The sequence below is a fragment of the Mastigoproctus giganteus genome, chromosome 1 (assembly GCF_048544385.1).
Source record: "Mastigoproctus giganteus isolate SK-2022 chromosome 1, ASM4854438v1, whole genome shotgun sequence".
Taxonomy (NCBI): Eukaryota; Metazoa; Arthropoda; class Arachnida; order Uropygi; family Thelyphonidae; genus Mastigoproctus; species Mastigoproctus giganteus.
The window spans coordinates 45347660-45366636 of record NC_143575.1 but is presented as its reverse complement, the minus strand read 5'-3'; the positions used below and the strand labels follow the sequence as shown (position 1 = coordinate 45366636).

Here is an 18977-nt window from a genome sequence, read left to right as displayed (position 1 = left end):
CTACCATTAATTCTTGAATGTCTTCAGTAGTCATATGATCAAAACCTTTCCCTCCCACCAACTCAGCAAGTTCTACTACTGCAAATATTCTGTTTTCTGCCACTTCAACCATATTTCCTGAATAAGCTGACTCTGGCCATACATTTTTCCAACATGCATTTAATGTTGACAGTTTTATTTCTTTGAGTGATAAAGCTATGATTCCGACAGAATCCACAATTGAAAAATGTTTCCATGCCTCCATCACTTCAATAGATTCGGTATCAATTCTTTCCAAAATCCATTGTAATGATTTACTGATGTAATGAATTTTAAAGGTAGATATAATATCTTGATATAATGGCTGAATTAAAGAAGTTGTATTAGGTGGCAGGAACATTACTTCAATGTATGAATGACTTAAATCTACAAGATTTTTTTTTTTTTTTTTAAGAAAACCCCAAACACAAGAGGTATTAGAGAACCTATAGTACTTAGTACCGTGCTTGGGTTAAATGGCCTGGTGTGTTATCCAATAGTAATAAAACTTTGAAAATCAAGATTTTTTTCCACTTTAAATAGTTTTCCACAGCTAGCACAAAACAATTGAGAAACCATTCTTTAAAGAAATCAACTATTTTCCAAGCTTTATTTGCTTTCCAATATACCAGTAACGAGTTTTTATTTACACCTTTCACTGTATGAGCATTAGACGATCTATAAACTAGCATAGGTTTTATCATGTAATCTCCTGATGTATTACTGCACATAAGTAACATTACACGACCTTTTGATGCCTTAAAACCTGGTGCGCTTTTCTCTTTTTTTGAAATAAACATTCTGCTGGGCATTTTTTTTCATCCAAGACCTGTTTCATCAGTCTCACCTCAATGAAAACTTGATGTGATGTGTATCCGTGTTCTTCAATAATTTTTTGAAATTCCTCTGCATACTTCTTGGCAGCTCCATTATAAGCCGATGCACTTTCATTTTATTTACGTAACTTATGTATTTACGTAACTTACGTAACGTACGTATTTATGCACTTGAATTTTATTTACGTAATGAGAAGCAGTTTTTAAATCGTTTGAACCAACCTTTACTAGCAACAAACTCCGGGTTAATGGAAGCTTCTCCATTTTCTTTTAAATGGTTATAAATTTAGTTATAAGTTTAGTGCCTTTTGTTTAATTACATTGCTGTCTAATGGGATCCATTTTTACTGCTATCATCAATTAAAAAACAGTGCTTTCTGCATTTTCTCAATTACTGGCACTCAGGGACAAGCTGTCATATTTACGGAAATGAAAGATCCTGCAGAAACAGCAGTTCTAATTTTCTGTTTATTTTTATTTATGGTCAGGATTTTTGCTTCATTCAAATTTAAACTTTTTGCAACATATGATACCTTTCCCTCTTTTTTAAAAAGATCCAAACTTGTATCTTTGATTTTAGAGAAATAAAGTTTCTTTTCAGTGGGGCTTTTTTACTTTCCTCGGGCATAATTTGCGACTGAAATTTAATTCACAACAAAGAAATTATTCCATTACGGTTCTTAAGAACAAAGTTTAGTAATACATACCCAGAAAAATTTATAAACTATCAAATAAAAACCAAAATAATCTTACAAAAACCTTAAATGTCAAGAAATGCATGCTTCAACAAGGAAATTCAATAGCACAGAACCTAACATGGGGATTTCCCAATAATTTTTTTGCATAACTAGGGAGGCAACAGTGGGAATTAAGAAAAAAGAAGGAAATGTTGAAAAATTACATCCAATATAATAGCAGGGTTTACCCTACACAAAAGCTCAAAAATACCATGTTATGCAATGTTTTCTGCAATTCTATAACCACATTAGAGCGAAACAGTGTTATATAAGGGATGGTTGAGTGGGAGAAGACAGAGTGCTCTTCGTGGCCTAATTGTTATTAGTGGAGTCCACCAGGGTTCAGTGTCGAATCCATTGTTATTTTCTGTATTTATTAATGATGGTATATCAAGCTTAATGTCCAAGTTTGCAGACGATATGAAGGTCGGCAGGGTTGTTAATGACACTACACTGCTACAACAGGATCTAGAAAAGTTGAGCAGATGGGCTGAAGTTTAACATTGACAAATGTAAAGTACTGCATATGGGAAGCAGTAACCCCAGAGTAACATATCAACTCTGTGGTGCTACACTGGTAGACCACAGAGTTGATATGTTGACAGTGGTAGAGAATGAAAAGGACCTGGGGGTAATTGTGCAGGCAGATATGAAGTTTTCTGAGCAGTGCAGACGATTTGCAAGGGTATACAGGAATTTTTCTGTATTTTTCTAGCAGAGATAAGCAGGTGATTATCCCCTTGTATAAGATAATAGTCAGGCCACACCTTGAGTACTGTATACAGGTCTGGAGGCCTCATTTTAAGAAGGATGTAGAGCTGTTAGAACAAGTACAGAGAAGGGCAACAATATTAGTGAATGGAACAAAGGGTTGCTCTTACAAAGAAAGGCTTAACTTTTGCAAATACAGTGTCTGGAGACTAGGCACCTGTGAGGTGATCTGATTGAGGTGTATAAAGCCTTGAATGGTTTAAGCATGCTCAATGCTGATAGGATTCTTCCTCTTACTCAAAATAATCACCTGAGAGGGCATAAATTCAAATTGAGGAAAGACAGTAGTAGGATAGACTTGTGGAAGTTTGCCTTTAGCCAGCGGGTGGTTGATTGCTGGAACAAACTTCCATCTGTCATTGTAGAAGTTGATAGCTTAAATAGATTCATGGCAGAACTAGACAAAATTTGGAGCGAGTGGCTGGATGAAATGAGTTTTTTTTTGGCTGATGCTAAATAAGCTCGCTTTCTTGCATCATGTGCCTTTACTAATGCTATAAGTACAGTGTTAAACACTTGTAATGACAGCACCAATTAAGTTTATACTGGTCCATAAATAAGGAAACTTTTGAATAAATGCTGATTAAAATATGCATCAGTTATTTGAAAAATAACAACCTTTCTTTTATTGCTTCAGAAATTTAACATAGGAAAAATACAATGAGCCTGACAATGAAGGAGAGGATCAAAATTATAAAGTGGAATGCAAAATATGAAAATGCTGCCAAAGTTGTACGCCAGTTTAATAAGTTTATAAACCACCTGCAATAAAGACCATAAAGCAAATTGTGAAGAAGTCTGATGAAGTGGAAACAGGGCAAAATCTGACAAAACCTGGTAGAATTTATATTTCAAACACATCTGCCAATCTTGAAATTGTTATAGAGATTACCAAAAGAAGTCTGAAAAACAATCTCAGAAAAGTTTGGAACTTCATCATCATCATCATCATCAGCCATTTTCAATCCACTGCAGGATGAAGGCCTCTCCAGCAACTTTCCAGTTCCTTCAGTTTTGTGCAATGGCCATCCATTTACTACCAACAAACTCTTGAATTTCATCTGTCCATCTCAGTCGTTGTCTTCAGGTTTTCTTCTAGCTCCTCTTGGGTACCATTCTGTTATTTTCTTAGTCCATCTGTTATCATGTCTTCAAGCTATGTGTTCTGCCCAAGACCATTTTAATTCTTTAGTTTTGATAAGAATGCCCTTTACTTAAGTTTGCTACCTAATTCATGTGTTTCTCTTCTTATCTAACAGTCTGATTCCTAATATAATTCATTCCATTCTTCACTCTGTAGTTCTCAGTTTCACTTCCATAAGTCATGGTGGAGAGTATACATTGGTTCATTTTTTTACGTTTCAGACAAATTGGGTTATTGCTCCTCAGTATGTGACTATATTTCCTGAATGCTATCCATCCAAAATTTACTCTTCTCTTGACTTCCAGCCATTTATCATTATTACAGCTAATGACTTGTCCCAGATAAGTATATGAATCCTTTTCGATTACTGCTTCTTCAATGATTATATCCCTTTCTGTGGCATACTTGTTCATCATTACTTTTGTTTTAGTCATATTCATCTTTAGTCCAAAATCCTTACCAACTCTGCATAACTGATTAAGATTTTCCTCTAATTCTTTGGGATCATGGTTTATGGTCACAACATCATCTGCAAATCTTAAATGGTTTAGGTACTCTCCATTCACATCGACTTCTTTCGGCGACCAGTCTAATCTTCTGAAAGCTTCCTCAAAGGCAGCAGTAAACAACTTCGGAGATATTCTGTCTCCTTGTCGAACTCCTTTCTCAATTTAAAATTTGCTATTGTCTTTGTAGCTTTCTCATATATTATCTTCCAAATCATAAAGTATGTGTTTCTATGCCTTGTCTTTCCAGTGCCCTAAACATTGCCTTATTCTGTATGGAATCAAATGGCTTTTTATAATCCACAAATGTCAGGCATAATGGTATTTTGTTTTTTCCATTAGCTGCGATATTATGTGACGGTGATCCATAGTTGAGAATCCTGTCCTAAAGCCAGCTTGCTCTTCTCATCAAGTATTCTTTCTAATCTGTTAGTAATGACCCTTGTGAACAACTTGTAGATTTGGGATAACAAGTTAATTGGTCTATAATTTCCAATTTATCTCCTTCCTTATGCAGCAAAACTATGATTGCATTATTCCACTCCTTAGGCGTCATGCCTTTTCTAACGCATTTTTATGAAGATGCCTTGCCAGTTTCTGTGTCATGTCTCTTCCTCCCAATTTAACAACTCTACAGTAACCTCATCTTCCCCTGGGGCTTTCTGATTCTTCAACACATGCTCTACCTCATCAGGAAGGATATCAGGTATGTCATATGTGTTACTAATTTGCGATCCATCTTGCCCTTGTATAATTCTCTATAGTAGTCTTCTGCTATTTGAATTATGCCTTCTCTGCTATTTATAAGTACACCATCGCTATTCTTCAGTTTCTTTCTGTATTACTCCTGGCTTGGAACTTAAAATACCTAAAATACAAAAAGTTTATCATCCTATATTGCTATAAAGTTTGAATGAAGATGATCCAGATAGAAGACAGGAATGGTTTTGATCACAAGCATTAAAATTTTTTTTTTTTAGACTGATAAAGCCACATTTAAACTAAATGTGGAGTTGTCAATTGCCGAAACTGTGCTTATTATTCTTTTAACAACCACAACTTATTCTTTAAAAAAGGATTTGAATGCTCCTGGTTTGGACTGGAATTTGGAAAGAAAGTGTTTGAAGAATAAACATTCTTTAACATTTGTGTGACATAAATAATTTTGTTATTATAATTTGCTTGATTTTAAAGGCTATGTTTTCATTTCTTTGGATAAATAAATCATTGTTTAAGCATAAACTATTGTTTTGTTGATTTTTATTTAACATTACTATAATCAAATTTCATTGTTGAGAATGCAATCGCTGTTTTTAACATTATGACTATGGGAAATAATTCCCACTTTATGAACTCTTACTAGAAACGAATTAACTCGTAAAGTCGGGAACTACCTGTACATCAAACCAAACATACAGTCAATGTTTAACTACTTTCCCATCCTGAAAATACGGTAATAGAATGTTGTAGCAATAGTAGTAATAATAATGGCAAATGAAGCAAACTTATATAATATCAGCATAAAAAAATAATAATAAATAAATAACCTACAGTTCGCCCATCCATACCAGACAAGAATATGTCCATTTAATCCTTAAATTTATTCAACCCATCCACTTCCACAATGACAACGGATGGAAGCCTGTTCCAACCATCAACCACCTGTTGGCTGAAGACACAAACTTCCACACATCTATCTTGTAACCATCCTTTCCCAACTTGAATTTATGCCCCCTCATGTGTACAGTCTCAGCAAGTGAAAGAATGCTATTAACATTCAGCTTACTAAATCCATTCAAGGCTTTAAACACCTCAATCAGATCTCCTTGCATGTGCCTAGTCTCGAGATACTACAATTTGCAGAACTGAAGTCTTTCTAGGTAAGAGCACCCAGCTGGTTGCTCTTCTTTGCAACCATTGAGGCAGATCTACATCATTTCTAAAGTTAGGCCTCCAGACCTCTATACAGTATCAAACTGCAGTCTAACTACAGCCTTATACAAAGGATAATCACCTCCTCATGCCTGCTAGCAAAGTTTCTATATATATCATCGAAAAAAAAAAACCCAGGGGCTGTCCTGGCAGCATGACTGCACTGCTCAGAGAATTTCATGCCTGACTGCAAAATTATCCCCAGGTCTTTTTCATTCTATACTCAGTACAACACAGTTGATAAGTTACTCTGGGGTTACTGCTACCTTGCATTTGTTAAATGTTAAACTTCAACTGCCATTTCTCAGCTCATCGACAATTTTCCTAGATCTTGTTATAGTAGCTTTCCCTGATGGCTGTCATCACCCTGCCAACCTTTGTACCAATTGCAAACTTAGACATTAAGCCTGATACAGCTTCATCAATATCATAGATAAATATTGAAAACAATGGGCCTGGCATTGATAATAACATTAGTCCATGAAGAGCAGTGCCCTTGTTAACTACTGTCTTCTTCCACTTAACTATCCCTTTATCCATAGCACTAACTTGTCCTTAATGCCACATTACTCCAGTTTGTACAGCAGTCATGTACAACAATATCAAAAACCTGCATCGTAGTAACCTGTCATATTGGTTTAACAAGACTGCCCCTTAACAAATCCATGCTGTGATTGCAATATAATTGCATGCCTGTCCAGATGGTCCTGCATTACTTCTTTAACCAGTAATTCCATTATTTTCCCTGGGACAGATGTTAATGTAACAGGTCTAATTAATCATGTCGCATTTTGATCCCCCTTTATGAATTGGGGATACATTTGCACATCTCCAGTATATAAGGACCTCCCCTGAATTCAAGGATGCTCTCATGATGGATAAGGGTCTGCTTACCTCCTTTGCTGTCTCCCTTAATATAACTGGATAGATTCCATCCACCCTAGGCGCCTTTTTCATGTCCATCCTAAACATTTCTCCTCCACTTTCTTTCAGTTATCACAAAATCATTTAGCTCTTCGTTAGAGTTTGATAAATTTCTGGCATATCTTTCCCATGTTTTTCTTGGCCAGAAACGTCCTATAATCTGCCTTAGCTTGCCTAACTTCCTTTGTGACTTGATTACAAAGTAATTTAAAGGGTATCCGAGAAGTCTGGAATCAAATGGCAAAAATGTTTTTCTTTACAGGTGAAAAATGGCATTAGTCCTTCTTAATCAGGGATGGACTCAGAGGAAAGTGGTGGATAAGTTTAATGCTAGACATCCTGAAAGGAATCCAATAATGCACATCAAAGTTAGGAAATCTGGTGAAGAAATTTAAAGAGACTGGATCTGTCACTCGAATTGGCGTGATTGCTAAGTTTCATGCCAGCCCACAGAAATCCGTCAGACAGACCAGTGCTGAAAACGGAGTGCCCAAGAGCACTGTGCACGACATTTTGAAAAAAAGAAAAAAAAAAAAAGAAAAAAAAAAAAAGAAAAAAAAAAAAAAAGTTTCATCCACATAAACTTCAAATCCTGCATCATCTGACTGAGGATGATCCTGATCGACGACTTGTGAGAATGGTTTCTGCGACAAATTGAAGCAGATGAGTTTCTTAGAAGGCGTGACTTTCTCTAATAAGGTGAACTTTTATGTAATTCGAGAAGTGAATAAGCAGAATTTCAGATAAGGTCAACCAAAAACTCTCACTGGTTCTCTGGTAGCAAAGAACAAGGGGCTGACAGATTAATGGTATGGTGTATGGAACACACGTGTCACCAGACCATTCTTCTTCTTCTTCTTCAAAAAGGAATGCAGTCTCTGCATTCCCCCAAGCTAGCAAGTTTTCCAACCCACCTATCACTGCCTCGATAGCATCAGCAAATATTCTTGCACCCCTTCTGTTCAAGTATTTCCCATCCCTGTAAAAACAGTCTCTCCTGGAAACAAGCACACACCACACTTGGGAAAAATTCTACCCAACAAGCCTTGCACAATCTCTCCAGGGTTGAATTTATTGACAAGTCTCTCAACATATACTTCCTCCTATTGCCTCTGGGAAGAACTGCAGACACTTTCAAATTCAATCCTAACTCGAAAACGTTTTCCCAACATTACTCTGTGATTAAGTAAGTCCTCAGATCTCCTACTCTTAATATCATTGGTACAGATGTATACAACCAATATCACCTTGTGCCCTTAAAAGATATCTGCTCTACATTATCTACTATTGCTCCTGGAAGACATACCCTGGTCCTATTCCACCTATTGTTCTTGCATAACATATTTCCTGTTTTCCCAACAATAAGCAACTCAAAAGAAATTCTCACATACACCCTGATTTGATTCGAACTGGCAATCCCCGGTTTAGGAGATCGATGCCTTATCCATTAGGCCACTATTTTCTATTTTATTTTGTACATTTTTTTTTTTGTACAGTAGTTCATTTACTTTTTCAGGTTTCCAAAATGAAATGTCTAATTCTTTGAACATACTACTTTTTTCCATAATTCGTTTCGGGGGACTTGATCATATCCAAAGTACATAGTACACACATTTTCATATAAGTTAAGGACAGGTCCAATAAAAGTCATAAATAAATTATCAGCAATTATTTCCTTTTCAAACTTATTTTTATCAATACATATCATGCTATGATTGGCAAATAAAATTAAAACCCAAAGAAGATTAAATAAACATTTATCAAACTAAAACATACATAAGCAATACTGTTTTGATTCTCACAGTTAATCTTCCAATCAGAAAAAACGGGAACATTTTGTACTGGTCTCAGGCCTGTTTTTTAAATGCAAGGTCAATTGTCTAGCTTGCTCCTTTTCTCTTCTAAAATATAACTGTGCACAAGATTATCCAATTTTCTTTTGAATATGCAGCTTCCTTTGGTGTCTGGATCCCATCAGAAATCAATTTCACCAATCAGCTGTTGAAAGCATGCTGACAATTCCTTTATAGAAATTGTTTTCAGCAAATTTCCTCTTTGTTCATTGTCTACATCACTGGGTACCAGATCATCATGCATCTCTATTAATTCTGTAACTATTAACTCTTTTGTGGCTTTACAACGGTTTTTAGATGTAGTCTGTCACTTCATTAAATCCTGCTTGGACAAGCTGTAAAATCATTTTGTTTATTGTAGTGACATTATATCTACAGAATCCTCACACTGATGGATTCAGGCAATGCTTCCTCTCATATATTTGTATGGGATATTGTGAATGGCAAATAAGCATTTCAGTTACTTATGGTTTTCCCCCACATATTAAGTCTTAAATATTGCTACGATGCCTTTACACACATTATTCTAGGAGGTAAAAATATTTTTGTGTGGATTTATGTGTCTAGGAGACACATCCAAAACAAGTGGCACTTTGTTGTAATATTTCACATGGGGCACAAAGTAGTTATTAAACCATTCTGAAAAGATCTCTTGTCACTGATGTGTTATGGATGACAAGAGATCTTTTTATTACTTCACTAAACTACAGGCAAAGTATTGTTGAATTATTTGTACGATACACCACTAGTGATTTTAATTTTGCATCACAATATCATTTCCACCAAGCAATCCTTATAGGGTTTAAATTCCAAAGCCTTCATGATATATTTGCCATGGCATTTTCTTCCAAAACATTCCAGTTTCATCAAAACTGAAGGTTTGATTTAGAGACTAACTACCTTCAAGAAGGTTTTGAATACCTACCACAAAAGTCTTCATGCCTCCTTACTTGTAATAGTAGCTACTCCATGCACGTGAAATTCTCAGGTTAAATCTTTCCTTGAATTCTAGAAGTCATCCACAACTAGTATTAAAACCTGAGGCAAGATTGAGCCTTGTTTAAATTTTAGTTCTTCATATAGCAACTTTGCTTTAGTCTGAATTAAAGCAATGCCAAACTGTGCACTCTTCTAGCTCAGGTCAGATATATATATGCATACTAACATTTCCCCATATTATGCATTAATGAATCATGTGGTCTTTAATTGTTGTAGTTGTGGTGGAACAAAAAGATTTTGCACTTTCTTCTCCCTCCTATATTGTTTAATAGCATGAATGTTCAATTCTGGAAAAAAAAAAAATCAAGAGAACAGAAATTATAGTCCTTGTTCAAACTATTTTAAACTCCAGTTTGTATTTCAATATTTAATGCTTTCCAATTTTTTGAAACATTATTTTTTGGCACTTGTGGTTTACAATAAGAGTAGTAAAAATATGTATATATAGGAAGTGTATATAAATTTTTAGACACAAAATATATGACAAATCAAAATATGAAACATGCTCTCACAGACAACCATATAAACTGAAATGCCACTAATGAGAAAAAAAAAAGTGTAACGTGGCAGCACATGCATTTGTGCATACAAGTGTAACTTAGATTTTGTACATGTAATGCAGATGAAGTGCAAAATAGATATGCATTAACTTTAAACATGTTGTAAGATGCCACATTATAGTAGGATGAGCTGTATCTAATTAATTATTCATTTAAAGCAATGTACAAATCACATACAGTAATCAAAGCAAACGTGTTTAATATGTCCTCTCTTTTTGGATGACAAGTCAAATGAAAATAATGAAATTCCAGAGTGACAACTTGCAATGTTATATGGAGACTAAAAAACCTCTTTAAGTATTGCCTATTTCAAATAAACAGTCTGGGGATTAGTTTTGGACACCATCTTCGATATATTCCTACAGCAAAGTCACGAGTTTAAATTTGCAATGGTGTGACCAGGTAAACCTTCCATTATACATCTGGAATTCTGCATTGTTTTTAAATGTCCTACAACAAATCCAACGTTTGCCATGGTTTCAGTGGTATTACATATTCTTTTCACAAGAAAAGTATATAACTCTACAAAATATCCAAACTTCAGCAGTACGCTGGTGTGTGAAGTCATGCCAGTTAGTCAAACCATGATGAGACAGCTTTAGGCAGCCTTAGTCACGAATGGGTGTAGTGCACTTTACAGTAGGCACAACTAATGTGTGCTCTCTTGAAAACTGCAATGTGACTGAACATGATTAGGTTTGTCTGAAATGGTGTTTTGTCTCACTGATGTGCACTTGGCCTAAATATCATAAAAAGTGGGATTATATGGATATTGCAAACAGTAGTTTCAAACTTACAAAAATAAATTCCAAAGAGGTACATAGTCTTAAATTTTCAGTTCTAAGACAATGGAAATTAGAAAGTACATGAAGCTAAAAAAGTTAATGAAAAACACAGCTTTTAATATTTTAAAAGTATAAATAAAACTATAAATTCAAACAATAATACTTACACTCCGCATACTGAACAGTGGTGAGCTCGGTCTGGCTTTATATGGTGACATTTTTCACAGTATCTAATTGCTATAACATAAACAATTAATCAATTCTGAATTTAAAAATATATAAAACATTTACTAACAATAAAATTATTATTAAGCATATTATTTACCGATTCAACTGAACAAAGTATGGAAAGTTGCCTATGATGCCAGGTCATCGGCAAGTTAAGTTCAATTAGCCATCTTAGCAGACACGATGGTATACAATATTTCTGATATTAAATTTTTCAGCAGTGCAAGAAAGTTGTCCAAACAGCCCATGGAGTTTTGTGAATGATATACAGGAACTTTACTAGCACAAATAAAGAGGCATAAGACAACGGTCAAAACAAAAATTTGGATAGCACATGCAAGTTTCGAAACTTCATTTCAGGAAAAATATAGAACTGTTGAGTTAGTTAGTTAGTTAGTTAGTTATTTGGTTTTTAGGAGCATTAGCAACTAAGGCCATATTGCGGTGGTCATTCCTTGACCTTTCCGCATCCTCCGTATTTGGTGGTGACTGGTTCGAACCCCGGTCTAATCAAGAAGCGTGTGCTACACACTGCTGCTCCTTCCCACCTGGCTATGGAGGCGTCTATAGATCTGTTGAAAAGGTTACAGAGAAGAGTAACAATGTTAGTTAGGAATACAAAAAGATATTATCTGGAAGACTGGGTTCTGTAAATTGCAGTCTATAGAAACTAGGCATCGTGTGTGGTAAACTAATTAAAATATATATAAGGCTTTAAAAGGGTTAAGTAAACTAAATGCCCATGCATTTTTAGTCTTTCTCAGATGAATCCCACAAGTGGGGGGGGTATAAATTTAAATTGGAAAAGAAATCTGCCCAGAAATTCACATTCGGCCAATCATCACTTTGCCAATGATAATATTAGTGCAAATTTTATTATTCCTTCAATACATTCACTTTTCCTCTGCAGAATTAGTTTCTAATTGAAAAATTATAGTTTTAAAAAAGAAATTGTTACAACTGTTCCTGTGTAAAGTGCAAGAAACAGCTGTAATGAATTAATTTTTAATTGAATTTTGCTTTTGCTTTGATTTTTCTTGCTTTGCTATCCCATGACTTGGTCATAAGGCAGTTAAGGACTATTTTTTTGATAACTAGACTGCTGATGCTAAAGGTATCTGTTCTTATTACACAGGTCAACATAGTGATTGTTGACCTGTGTAATAAGAACAGACCCCTTCCCAAACCCAAATGCAAACCAGTTTTGTGTACTGATTTCAAATATGCTCTTGGCTTTTTTCTAGCATGTATATTTTTCATAATAACTGTTAACAATATCAGTACAAGTTAATTTAGAGTGTAAACCTAATACAGTAGACACCCAGTTAACTGGCACCCGTGGGGATTGGTAGATGCCGGTTAACTGTAGTGTCTGGTTGCTTGAGAGTAAGTATTAAAAAAAATACTTGACTATTATACTAAGCCCAATACTTAGAAAATTAAGACAAACATAGACAAATTTTACTAAAGAAACAGTTTTATTATAGAAACCACTTTTTGAATACAGTAACTTACAAAAAAACACTCAAAACTGTTGCATTAGGTAGAAAGTTTACTGGGTAGACATCACATGAGGATAGTCAGGATCTGCTGATGTAGCTGGGACAGGATCAGGAGGGTCTATAGATGGTTTTGGATCTGCATCAGTAGATGTTGTGCTGCCAAACTTGCTTTCAGCATTCTTCAAAAATGAACAAATATCACCTTGCTTTGAGGTCTTATGTCTCTCAGACAAAGTCAAGTTACGCATGATGTGGAGCTGCATAAGATGCTGAGAAGTGAAGGGTTGCTGTCCTGCAAAAGCTATTAAAGTTTCAAATGCTGCAGTAGCTCTCTGCCGGGATATTTTTCCAATCTGACACACATCGTCATCGCGTTCTTCCTACTCTGCAACTTTCATTTTTCCATGATTCACAACAGCTTCTATAACGTCTTCCGTATTCAGTGTATGAGTTACTGGTATATCTTCATCCACAACAAGCCAGTCGTCGACTTCATCTCGAGGCAAATTCTTTTCATCAACTAACTCATAGATTTCATCATAACCAGTGCTATTCACAGTTGCACTATTGCCTGGAAACTCCTCAAGTTTGACGGAGGAGGACTTCTCAAATATCACAACTTTCTCCAACATTTCCATAATGTTTCATTTCTCAGAGTCCCAAGCACAACTGATTGTGTAGATAGCATCTTTGAGGTTATATTTCTTCTGAAAATCCAGAATTGTCCCGTCGAAATTAGTCATTTTCCGCATGAAGTCGCGCACACGAAAATGTTGCCATTAACTAGCTCTTCAGCAGGAGAATGTGCACGACAGTTATCCAAGAGCAACAAAACTTTATTATTCTCTGGTAATCCTTTCTTTCGTAAATTTTCTTTAACACTAGGGACAAACAAATAATGAAACCACTTGGTAAAAAGATTCCTGCATCCATCCAACTGTTACTCTGTGCATGATAATGTACAGGAAGATTACTTACATCTTTAAAGCACCTTGGTTTAGCAAATTTGCCGACCACACACACAGCTTTACCTTATGATTTCCTGATGCATTTGCACAAATGAGCACAGTTACATGCTCTTTATTTTGCTTAAACCCATGAGCTACCTTCTCATTACCACCAGACAAAGTAGAATTAGACAGACACTTCCACATTAGTCCTGTCTCATCTGCATTATAAATCTGTTCTGGGGGTCAAGTCATTTTTTTCCACTATTTCACTAAACACCTTACGAAATGAAGCTGCAGCCTGAAAATCAGCCAATTTCTGATCCCCTGACAAATCCAGCTTACGGATGCCGTGACGAACCTTGAATCGAGTAAGCCAGCCACTTGAAAACGAACACTTGCCTTTAATTTTCATTTTCTCACAAAATTCTTTCACTTTTTCTTGCAACATGGGTCCAGAAATGCAACCACACTCGGATCTTTTCAGAGAAAACCACTCATACAGGTCCTGGTCAAGAACTTCCATTCTTGCTGTATGAAGAGTACGACGCTTCTTTACACTCTTGTCACTCTCCGACTTGGCATAAAACTCCTTTATTTTCTGAGACTGAGCCTTAATGTCATAGATCGTTGATGAGCCAACATTAAATTCTTCCATGAACACTGCACAACTTGTATATTTCCATCTTCTGCTTGAGGGTAAGCACTACACGTTTACGCTTACTTGCTATCTGTTTCGGCATACTAGGGGTTGAAAGAGAACACAGAATTTGAATAACAATAAATCAACCGGTATAGTTACACAGTGAATTGTCAGGAGTGAGAGACAAACGTGATGAGGGCCACGAGTGCTCACAGCACAAAGCGGCACGCCAAGTTTGAATCATTTTATCTAGAAATTAATGTATCATTTTCATTTTTCAACTACCTACTATTTCCAAGATTTTTGCCAGTTGCTTGAATTCCGGTTAACGGAGAGTCTACTGTACATAATTAAAATAATATAGGTTATATTTTGAGATTGTAGTGGGTGACAGTAAAAACTGAGCTCCTGAAAATGAAGTTTTTAGAAAACCAACTTTTTTCTCCCCTTAACATACCAAATTGTGTTTAACAGATAGTTTCAATTCTAATTATGCACATTAGTTTATTTATTTAAATTTAGCTAAGGATTTAATAAGTTGCAACTTAATATACAGAAGGGCTAGTAATAGTTGATTTTGGCATGAACATCATATCTCATAATTAGCAACTTTTAGCGCAGCGGTAATTACTGTGTTTTGAATTGTAGTAAATAAGTAGCTTGAAAGTCCTAATTATATAGGTTGGCATATTTTTGTATTTAGCTAAGAATTTAGAAAGTCAGTAGTGGGATTTAAAAACATAATAGCATAGTACATACTGCATAGCAAAATCTGGGGATAGCATTGCATTGTTATACTCATGTCTTTGTTCATGTAGTAATTTTAAATTAAAATTAGATTAGAATCATGTCTCAAACATGAGTAGCAAAGCAAAGAGCTCAAAGTAGTGAAAATGCTTTGGCTCGTGAGGAAAATGGCGACTCTCTTGCAAATCACAGCTATATTTACAGCGCTACTCATTGCAGTATTCCCTAGGGGACATAAGGGATATATGTGTGTACTTTCATTGCAGAGTGCGAGGAGGTTAAGCACCAATTCAGCATTCTGATGGGCATATATGAGGGCCTGAGAAATAGGACCAATGCCCTCAAAAAAATTAAAAAGAGGAACCCATCAAGCACTTATCAGCCCAGCACGATAATGGAGACTACACTCAACACAAAATCCTCACATGGCAAAAAGTGTTGGTCCCACAGGAAGTAGTTATTGCCGGCGACTATTGTCAGGGTAATGGGAAATATTCTGTAAAAAGGGCAGATGGAACAGGGCTGGGATATATCTGCCAGGGCACAAAAGGGGATGTACCAAGTACTAATGATGGTCAGAGTAGGAGATATGAGGATCTGCTCTACAAGTACAGGGCAACATTGAGAAAACTCAATGTTGTCCTGTAAATTAAAATTAGAAAGACACCACAAGGAGTACATGAGAAAGAGCCTTTTAATCAATTCAAGCTTGGAGAGACTGTGCAAGGATCATGGGTTAGAATTTTTCCTAACAAGGTCTGTGCTTCTTAACAGGAGTAACTCTTTATACAAGGATAGGACACAATTAAATTGAAGGGGTGCAAGAATATTTGCTTAGGCTATATAGGCAGTATTAAGTGGGTTGAAAGATGGCTAGCCTCAGCTGCTATTAACAAACAGATTAATAGCAGCTGAAGGGGTAGGCAATTCTGGCACTACTTCTAACGGGACATGAAAAAGCCTGGAAAGTGTGTCATGGATTACAAGGCCTGCTGGATATGGAGTTCTAATGGAACAAGCAAATATATGGGCTGTTAGGGTTACTGAGAGTAAAAAGAGGTGCATGTATATCTGGTTCAGTGCTGAGTCCACGGTTGTTTTCAATATTTATTAATAAAGGCATATCAGGCTTAATGTTTAAGTTTGAAGATGATGCAAATTAAGCAGGTTGGTTAATGAGGGTAATCTGGGCATGCTACTGTAACAAAATCTAGAAAAATTGGACAGATGAGTTGAGATGTGGAAATTGAAACTGAACATTGACAAATGCAAGGTACTGCATATAAGTAGTAATAATCCAGAATAACATAGCAACTGTGTTGTACCATGCTCAGGGTAGTAGAGAATGAAAACAACCTGAGTGTAATTATGCAATCAGAATGAATTTCTCAGAACAGTGAAGGAAAGCTACTAGGACAGCTCATGGAACTTTGTCAATGATATACAGAAACATAGCTGCAAACTTTTGACTTCCAAAAAGTTGGCAATTGGGCATTTGTAAGCAGGAGGAAAATATAACCTTTTTCAAAAAAGGACTTATTTTAAAAGTCCATACTGCACAAGAAATTATCATTGCCAAAAAATACATGTTTTGTATTAAAATATAGTACTGTAATAGAACTGTTAAGGCCTCCGTAGCCGAGTGGGCAGGAGCGGGAGTGCAGTAGCACACGCTCTTTGAGTAGACCGGGGTTCAAGCCCCTGCCTGCTGAATACGGTCGATCTGCCAACCTGCACTGGACCAGCGTGGCAGATTATGGTCCATTTCCCTCAGCATGAATTGTTGAGGAGGCTTCCACCCTGCAGTGGGTTGATAATGGCTGCACTTGATTTATTTTTTATTTAATAGAACTGTTTACCAGTAAAGCATGCTTTTAAACATTAGCTAGGATTTTTCTGTCTGTTGATTTCTGTTTAGACATTTTATTAAAAATCAACTGACTTTGACTGTTTCAAGAAAGTTACTGTTGAAGACTTTGCCCTCTTTGGAAAGATAAAGTCAGTTTTGTACATAATAATGGTAGATGTGGCTGTAGGGAACATTTTCAAAGTTTCACTAGAAAGAGAAGATCTGAACTCAAGTATCTGTTTTTCTAAACTGGCTGAATATTCATTCAGCACTCCTAAGAGGAACTGTTAAAATACCAAGCGTGACTTTGGATAATTCATTATATTTCAGGCTTCCGTGTGCACTTGTCATTTCAATAACAAAGGGTCACTGTATATCAATTTTCTTCTTTCATGGTAGCATCTGGTAGATTCTCATACTGAATCTGTCAGAAATAATGCTGCAAAACATCTATTGCTTCATCTATTTCTTTAATGATAACAAAAATTTTTTTTTGGAAAGTTCTCCATAAAAATTTTCAAAATTTGAAAATGATGCACTGCCAACTGAAGATATATATCTCCACTGCCTCGGCAGAAAAATGCCTATGACTAAGAATCATCCTTCTATTTTAGCCTGCTATGATAATCAATTTCCAAAATGGAACATCTGAAAACTGTTGGTAAAATAAATTTGCACATAAAGTTCTTCAGCATATCTAGAAGTAACAACCTCAGTACATGTGGGTAAGATAACACTGGACTGAAGAGCTATGGTCAGATTTTCAAAACATTAGAATAATAAAAGCAAACCGCTTTATTCAAACCAGAAAAGAATGAAACATGAACAAACTTTCTGTATGAGTGAGGATAACATGCCAGAAGTTTGCAATTCAGAAGTTTTTTCTAGAGTTTTTCAGTTTCCATCCTTTCAAACCTTCTGGATCATGAACTGCATTTGAATAAGAGTCAGTTGCACTCACCACTATTGCTTTTCTCACTGCTTCTAACTTCTTTTTTTTTTTTTTTTAAACTTATCAAAGGTTGCCACTGTTCTACCAGTCTGTTACCTATTTAACAAAAAACAGCCAACATCCACAAACATGCTTCAAAATCTTTTTTACTTTATGTAGCATGCATCACTGCAAATGTTTAAAATCTGTCTTTCTTTTTAGCACTTCTTTCTACACAATAGTAGATTTCCACCAAGTATTCATCCACCTTCATAGGAAGGCATGCAGATTCCTCTTCAGCACATCAAATTAATAAGATGACAAGGACAGCCTATTACACTAAGTTCTCAATCCCATCCTTTAATATGTACCCCTGCTAATCCAATTTTTCGCATACTATAACAGGTATAATATCAACACTAAGTGCCAGACAGTTTTTAAAAGAATCTCACGTACTTTCAGGTTGTTCCCTGTAGAGCAACTTCCTAGCACTGAGGGCAAGCTGCTGTTTTCAATTTAATTTTTTTTTTTTTTTTTTTTTTTACAAGAGGTCACTACAATGGGATACATTGCTTACTTAGCTTTGCCTTAACTATTAATAAATATCTTTTGTTTATATTTCTATTTGTGATGTTAATCATTAATGTAACATACCATTGCAAAAAAGGGTAAAAAATGTGAAATTCCTAGGTGATGCACTTTCTTTGACCACCAGTACAAGCAGTTCAAAATTGATGGGATATTTGAATATAACAACAGTTTTACAATCTTCACGGCAAGAAAGTTCACTGAAGTGACTCAGTTCATATGAGAAAGTTCTAAATATGACTTAACTTCTACAATTCAATTCATCTTGGGTGAACAGCTCTGGCTCCAATGCCTCTTCATTGGGTGTGAAGGACTGGCTGAAGTTCCCAGGTCTTGCCAATGACACCATCATTAGGCCATCATCAAAAACTGATATACTGTCATCAAGAATGGGTTCCATCATTGAATTCAGGTTCAGATAAACAATTTTGTGTTTACTCTTCACTGAAAATCCAGATAAATTACAAAAGTAAAAAA

General features: G+C 35.7%; 1 protein-coding gene across 5 annotated transcripts in view; it reads right to left on the bottom strand.

The window, feature by feature from the left end:
• Positions 1-18977, bottom strand: part of LOC150090757 (palmitoyltransferase ZDHHC20-B) — a 306713-nt gene that overhangs the window by 226916 nt on the left and 60820 nt on the right. For all 5 annotated transcript variants that reach the window (XR_016547302.1, XM_090379929.1, XM_090379911.1 and 2 more), the window contains one exon: positions 11233-11302. Coding sequence is in view for 4 of the 5 variants with exons in the window: in XM_090379929.1 (XP_090236055.1) it covers positions 11233-11302 (70 nt within the window). In the remaining variant the exon portion in view is untranslated. The remainder of the gene's footprint in view (positions 1-11232; positions 11303-18977) is intronic.